This window comes from Nicotiana sylvestris, chromosome 1 (genome assembly GCF_000393655.2).
Source record: "Nicotiana sylvestris chromosome 1, ASM39365v2, whole genome shotgun sequence".
NCBI classification, from domain to species: Eukaryota; Viridiplantae; Streptophyta; class Magnoliopsida; order Solanales; family Solanaceae; genus Nicotiana; species Nicotiana sylvestris.
In genome coordinates, this window is record NC_091057.1 from 39,940,099 (window position 1) to 39,947,904 (window position 7,806).

A 7,806-nucleotide genomic window follows, 5' to 3' on the forward strand; every position below is an offset into this window, starting at 1 on the left:
TATTTTTAGTATAATGAACAAGTAAAAGTGAACGGAGAGTCTGTAAATTTTCTTTGGTTTGATCTTGAAAAGAAAAAGAAATAAAATAGAGCAGTCAAAATGTATTCGTGGGGTTTCCCAAATAAATGCTAAACAATGGACAGAACTCAGATTCAGAGTCATAACTTTTGTAAAGGACTGTACATTTTTCACCTTTTGAGGTAAGAAAGAATCCCAACCAATGTCTAGCTAAAACCAGTAAAATTCTCCCTTTTGCTAAACTCTGTGTAGTGAAGTTCTCTTTGTCCACCCCCCCCCCCCCCCAAAAAAAAATAAAATAAAAAAGGAATAAATACTATTATCAACATTGAAAAATTAATTAAGTAAAGGTAAAATAAAAGGGGAAAACTAGAGAAAGAGGGTAAATGAAATAAGAAAACAAAAATAGAATTCTTGTTTTCATGACTGTTTACCAGTTACACAACATACAAAGTGCAATTCCACAAATGAGGTTCGAGGAGGGTAGATAGTATGTAGCCTTACCTTTACCTCGTGCAAGTAAAAATGTTGTTTTCGATAGAAACTCGGTTCAAAGTTAGCATGCACAATCACAACAGTATAGAAAAACGATATGCAGTAGTAAAAAAAAAAACTCAAAAAAGAAAAATGCTAACAACAACGCGATAATAATAAAACCAAAATACAGTATGGTCGGATTGATAAAAATCACATAATTTTTAGGCCGTCTCTAATGTACCAGACGACTCTCAACTTTATCTTTGAAAATAGATGTAGCACAATTTTACACTAAAGATAATCAGAATAAATCCAGATAAATAAATCAAACCCTACGAATTCAATGATATTTGCCACTCATCTAATTCAACGTATGACCAATAAAAATTAGGTTTAGTGATTATTAATAGATTAAAAACGAAGGCGTTGAATCCAACAAATATCTAGTAGATCAATCCCATTTATTACAAAAAAAAATCACAGTAAACTGTTTTGCGTAATTTGCAATTTAGAAGTTTAAAACCGAAAACCTAAAAAGACGAAAAGAGAAAAGTCTCTCCCAAAGCAGAAAGCAGACGCAAAATGGAAATAGAAACTGACACGTGTCCATATTACATACGTGGCGAACAAATTGTCGGAAAAGCCAACAAACAAATGAACTTAGACTGTCTTCCGTCTATGTTCATTTCGTCTCTGATCCAATACTTTAAAGCATCTTATTTTTCTCCTTTTCCTCTCTTAACTCTTACCTCCATTGCTGAAAAAAACCTCAGCTTTTTCTTTAATAGATCTTCTCCTCTTCTTTATTAATTCTTCCTTTTATATTTGATATACATTATTTGTTCCATAAATTTGATAGAAGAGAGGGAATTATTGTTATTAATAATTAAGATGATCAAGAATTACAACAATGGAATATGCACAAAGAAAGGAGAAATGAAACAAGAGTTTTATCATGTAATTCATAAGCTTCCTCCTGGTGATAGTCCCTATGTTCGAGCCAAATATGCACAGGTAATTTATTTCTCATAATAAATTGTTAGTCTTTATTTTCTATATTTATTCTTGAGGATATATATCACAATGAAAAATGTAATTACTACGGTAGTAATTATGTGTGACATTTTAAAGGCCATAGCTTTCATAATTTGCATTACTTTGAGTATATTTTCTAACTTTTTCAAGTTTTTTTTTTCTTCAATTTATAAAGGGTAATACAAATTAGAGCATGCTTGGTGGCTGACCCCACCTATATTCCCCCTTACCAAACTTGACTCTCTGATTAAAAGGTCAGTCCGGTGCATTAAGCTCCACCGGGACCACAAATGATCTATTGTACGCAATCTTAACCTATATTTTTGCAAGAGTCTGTTTCCACAGCTCGAACCAGTGACCTCATCATCACATGGTAGCAACTTTACCAGTTATTCGCATCCAATTGAATTGTGGATTTTAAAGATTAAATTATCTAGTTTAGCGTAAACATGAATACAACTAAGTTTTTTCTCTCGGAAACAACATCTCTACCTTCCCGGGGTAGATGTAAAGTATACCTGCATACTACCCTCTCCAGACTCCACTTATGAGATTTCACCGATTTTTTTGTTGTTTTTTAATTTGCTCGGACACGGTTGCGAGTGTCCGACACGGGTGCGAATCTAGAGGTCGGACCTTCGAGATGTAAATTCTAAGATTCGGTGACATGGATCTAGTTCGAATACGGGTACGAGGATCCGGCTAAAAATAATTCAAAAATATAAAAATATATCTAAATTATGAGAAATTTTATGGAATACTTATGTATAGTTTGTAAAGTGTGGATCTCTTTTTTATTCTCAACTTGTAGATAAGTAAAGGATTGATTTTCTAGATAGATATGCTATTTTCTTCAAATTTACCCTAGTTTTGGTTCTGATTTCGAGAATCAAATCTTGAATTTTTTCGTCCGTCGCGGTCAAAGTACCCAAAATTATTTGACCAAATTCGGTACAGATCCCATACCCACACCCATACTAGTGTCGTGTCGACACGGGTGCGGCACTAAACTGCCGTATCGGAGCAACTTAGGTTGTTTTATTGTTGTTGTTGTGATACTACAAATGAATTTGTAAGTGATACAACAATAACAATATACCTCAATCCTAAGCCAGTTGGGGTAGACTAATAAATTTTATTAGTTCACTTAAACTCATTTGACTCTTTAATTAAGTGATGGCAAATGAAACAAGTTTAATTATGATGTTACTTGCAGCTAGTAGAGAAAGATCCAGAGGCTGCTATAGTTCTATTTTGGAAGGCAATAAATGCAGGAGATAGAGTTGATAGTGCCTTGAAAGATATGGCTGTGGTTTTGAAACAACAAGATCGATCTGAAGAGGCTATTGAAGCTATAAAATCATTCAGAGACCGATGCTCGAAACAAGCACAAGAATCATTAGACAATGTTCTCATCGATTTATACAAGGTACTAAATGCATACTAGTTGATACATTGTACAACAACAGGTTAGACCAGAGTATAATTTCACAAGTGGGGTCTGGGGAGGCTAGTGTGTACGCAGACCTTACTCCTACCTTGTGAAAATAGAGAGGGTGTTTCCAATAAACCGAGGGCTAGTTGTTACATTGTGATAAAAAAAGAAGATATTTTCTTCTTCAAACAATTACATGATCTGGTGGAAAATGATTTTTCTTTGTTGCTGTTTTTCTGACTTACAGCAACAATAATTCCTATATAATCCTACAATTGGGGTATGGGGAGGGTAGTGCGTATCTGAAAGGTAAAGAGGCTGTTTCCGATAGACCCTTGGCTCAAGGCAAGATGAAGCTGTTTTTCTGACTTAATTTACTAAAATCCAGTGGAGAAGTTGCTTTTGAATGTGGTAAAAGAGAATATGGATATCTAGTTAGCAGTCAAATTTGTCAACCTGTCCATTACTGTTTATTTTTTTGTTGTTAAGCAAGAAAGTATATGAGAAACTTCGCACTAGATGTTCTAATTTCTGAAGTCTCCAATTTCCATCCAAACAAACATGATTAGAAAATCTCTATCGTGCAATAATTTTGTAGATGACAGAGATAGAAGGAAAAGAGTTGCGACTTAGTTTACTGTTTATGCTTTTTCTATATGTTACTCCAATCCGTCCATATTATTTGTCTTTTAAAGTTTTTATGCACCCATTATGAAAGATATTTAAATATTTTGTACAAATTTAGTTTGCTAAAACGACTAATATCGGGAACCAGAGGTAGTATTGTTTTTCTTTTCCCGTTCTTGGTAAATCTTAACGGTCAGTTTAAAGTTAGAGTATTCAAAGAATTGATGGTAGTATGTTTTCTTGCAAGAGTTTCCTCTTTGTCAATACACTAATTGATTTGTTGAATGTTGCAGAAATGTGGAAAATTAGAGGAGCAGATTGAACTGTTGAAGCAGAAGCTACGAATGATATATCAAGGAGAAGCATTTAATGGTAAACCGACTAAGACTGCTCGCTCCCATGGAAGGAAGTTTCAAGTTACTATCAAGCAAGAGACCTCCAGGATACTGGTATTTTCAACTATACCCTGATTTTCACTAGTCGTTTAACTTCTGTACACTGATAATGTGAAAGAATTTTAACACTATCAAGTTATCTGAAAGATACCTAAAGGTAACGATCCATAAAAAGTGGAATTAGTAGCCTATAAAATAAGGAACGAGAAATACTGAATCTGATTAATTCAACTTAAAAAGCTTTGGAATAATTAGAAACTACAAAAATGATTCGATTTAGTTAGAACAACAAAGGGCCATTCATCAAGTCTGTGGGTATCGCAACAGGTTAAGTTACACTGATGTTGAAAACATTCTTAAAGCTTATGTCAGTGTATACAAGTTATATCCTTTTTCAAAATATTAGCTGCTGGTTTTTATTGTATTCTTATTGCTGTAGTCTTTTAACAAATTTCTACATGGATCATTGTGTAGGGTAATTTAGGTTGGGCATACATGCAACAAACCAACTATGCAGCTGCTGAAATTGTTTATCACAAAGCTCAGCAAATTGACCCTGATGCCAATAAAGCCTGCAATCTATGTCTGTGCCTACTAAAACAAGCGCGATATAGTGAAGCAAGGTCGGTTCTTGAAGACGTTTTACAAGTTAAAGTCTCTGGCTCAGACGATCCTAAATCAAAGAGTCGTGCAGACGAACTATTGAAGGAATTGGAACAATTTGGATACACTTCCACTTCTCCCCAATTAAACTTAGAAGATGCATTTATTGAGGGTCTTGACCAGTTGATGAACGAGTGGACCCCCTTTCGATCGAGGCGACTTCCCATTTTTGAAGAAATTTCACCATGTAGAGATCAATTGGCTTGTTGATCTCTTCAATAGTGACTTTAGTTGGTTTTTTCATGTTTGAGTAGAGTCATACTTGTTAATGAAGAATAGGCACTTTTAGTGTATATGTTTGTGTGTCGAATGTGAGTACATGCACATAAGTTTGTCACATAATTGGTTTTGTACCAATTTGAATACCTGTCCTGCGTAGTTTTCCTTTGTGTTGTGAATGATGGATACTGGTATTCTTTTGAAGAGTAATTATACTCCTTGTATAATTGCTTCATTTCCGGTTGAAACTAGATCATGGACCTCTTTTTGATGAGTGTATGTAGTTAAATTTTTAAATAGTCAATATTCATATTCTGAAACTTGAAAAAACATTAATTCTCTTTACTTTTAACACCTTAGCTTGTGGAAAAGGATAAATTAGAACGCACACTAATGAGACTGCATAAAGAAAACAGAGTTAGATTAATGTCACGATCCGGATTTTCCACCCTCGAGAGCCGTGATAGCGCATACTGGTGAAAGCTAGGCAAACCAACTTAATCTAATTGCTTAACCTTTTCCAGTTTTAAACCATTATCAGTGATGAGTAGATGTCATGCAAATAAAAAAATAATTAAGCGGAAGACAAAATCTGATAATTAATCTTAATACAAACTACGGAAGTCTAAATACAACTCTACCCAGAATTTAGTGTCATAGCTTCACAGACGGTCTAAGAATACTACATACAAAGTCTGAAAGATAAAATACACACTGTTTCTGAAATGAGTAAAGGAAACAGGATAAAGGAAAGATAGGAGGTGCCGCCAAGGCCCGCGGACGCCTGCAGGACTACCTCAGGTCGCCTGCTGGACTGAAGGCAGCAACCTCACTGCGGTCCGAAGTCTACAATACTGGGATCTGCACAAAAGAGTGCAGAGTGTAGTATCAGCACAACCAACCCCATATGTTGGTAAGTGTCTAGCCTAACCTCGGCGAAGTAGTGACGAGGCTAGGACCAGACTACCAAATAAACCTGTGTAGTTATATCATAAACAGCGGAGATCGCAGCAGATAATTGCAATTAAAATTGGGCAGGGGAAACATGCTACGGGGAATAACAGATAACACCAAAATCCAATTACTAACACGGATAGGGAAAACAAATGCCGAGTTCACTTTCATTTCACATCTCGTTGCAGGCGTGCAACCCGATCCCATTTCATGTATCTCGTTGTAAGTGTGCAACCCGATCCCATTTCATATATCTCGTTGCAGGCGTGCAACCCGCTCCCATTTCACATATCTCGTTGCAGGCGTACAACCCGCTCCTATTTTACGTATCTCGTTGCAGGCGTACAACCCGATCCCATTTCATATATCTCGTTGTGCAACCCGCTCCCATTTCACATATCTCGTTGCAGGCGTGCAACCCGATCCCATTTCACATATCTCGTTGCAGACGTGCAACCCGATCCCATTTTAGATATCTCGTTGTAGGCGTGCAACCCGCTCTCATTTCACATATCTCGTTGCAGGCGTGCAACCCGCTCCCATTTCACATATCTCGTTGCAGGCGTGCAACCCGCTCCCATTTCATAAATTTTCGTGGCGGCGTGCCACCCGATCCCATTCACAAATCAACAACAATCACAAAAGAATTCCGGCAAGGGAACCATTATATTTCAACAACAGTCCGACAAGGGAATAGTAATATCAAGACAACATCCCGGCAAAGGAATAATAATATCAAGACAACATCCCGACAAGGGAACAATAATGATAATAACATCCCGGCAAGAGAACAATAATGATAATAACATGTGAAGCGCAATAAACCACAACAGAGTCATAACAATTACAATACAAGACTCACGGGCATGCTTGATACCGACGTATAGATACTCGTCACCATGCCTATACGCCGTACTCCATAATTAACACATAGCAGATAAGACACGACTCCTAATCCCTCAAGCTAAGGTTAGACCAAACACTTATCCCAATGCCACGAACACAATTCAAACCTCTACTATCGTTTTACCTCGTGATTCCACCACCAATACACTCATATCTAACCACAAGTTACCTAATTACATCAATAAGTGCTAAATGAATCAATCCTAATGCATGAAATGAGTTTTTTTTAAAGTTTTACCAAAAAGTCAAAAATCGCCCCCGGGCCCACATGGTCAAAACCCGAGGTTCGAACCAAAACCCGATTACCCATTCCCCCACGAACTCGAATATATAATTTGTTTTGAAATCAGACCTCAAATCGAGGTCCAAATCCCCAATTTTTAAAAAACCTAGATTCTACCCAAAACACCCAATTTCCCCCATAAAAATCATTGATTTTGAGTTGACATCATGTGAAAAGATGTTAATGATTGAAGGAAACGAGTTAAAATTGATTTATAATCAATTTGGAAGAAGAGTTGTCTTTGAAAAATCGCCCAAGAGTGTTTTGGTTTTGAAAAAGTGTGAAAAATGAAAGATCTTCGGCTAAGTTATAAAATTGCAGGTTGCAGATATGGGAATTGCGACGAGGGTTCGCAATTGCGAACCCCGACCTCTGCTATGTTCGCATTTGCGAAGGGGTTCTCGCATTTGCGAGTTGGGAAATGTGAACAAAGGATCGCATTTGCTATAACAGGCCCAAAACGGGCGTATTGCATTTGCGAAGGAAATCTTGTATTTGCGAGGAAGAGCTGGCCTGGGCTGTTTCGCATTTGCGAGCCAGGCTTCGAAGCCCGAGGCCTGATCACACTAGCTAAAAACCTGCAATTCACCAAGTCCAAAATCTACCCCGTGGCCTATCCAAAACTCACCCGAGCCCTCGGGGCTCCAAACCAAACATGCACACCAACCTAAAAACATCATACAGATTCGCTCGTATATTCAAATCACTAAAATAACATCAACAACTATGAATTTAGCATCAAAATCATGAAATTTCTTAAGAACTTCAAATTTTCCATTTTTCTCAAAAACGAT

General features: G+C 36.8%; 1 protein-coding gene across 1 annotated transcript; it reads left to right on the forward strand.

Moving 5' to 3' along the window:
• The first annotated feature begins 1,235 nt into the window (after nucleotides 1–1,235).
• LOC104240765 (protein SULFUR DEFICIENCY-INDUCED 1-like) lies at nucleotides 1,236–5,143 on the forward strand. The gene is made up of 4 exons (XM_009795650.2): nucleotides 1,236–1,509; nucleotides 2,747–2,959; nucleotides 3,886–4,041; nucleotides 4,462–5,143. The coding sequence occupies exons 1-4, from the start codon at nucleotides 1,387–1,389 to the stop codon at nucleotides 4,858–4,860; spliced, it is 891 nt and encodes a 296-aa protein (XP_009793952.1). The 5' UTR covers nucleotides 1,236–1,386; the 3' UTR covers nucleotides 4,861–5,143.
• Nucleotides 5,144–7,806: the final 2,663 nt, after the last annotated feature.

Excerpts from the sequence above, each read along its gene's own strand:
- LOC104240765 (XM_009795650.2), top strand. The coding sequence starts at position 1,387 with ATGATCAAGAATTACAACAATGGAATATGCACAAAGAAAGGAGAAATG. Across the intron at positions 2,960-3,885 it reads TTCTCATCGATTTATACAAG|AAATGTGGAAAATTAGAGGA; the intron begins GTACTAAATGCA and ends TGAATGTTGCAG. Across the intron at positions 4,042-4,461 it reads AAGAGACCTCCAGGATACTG|GGTAATTTAGGTTGGGCATA; the intron begins GTATTTTCAACT and ends ATCATTGTGTAG.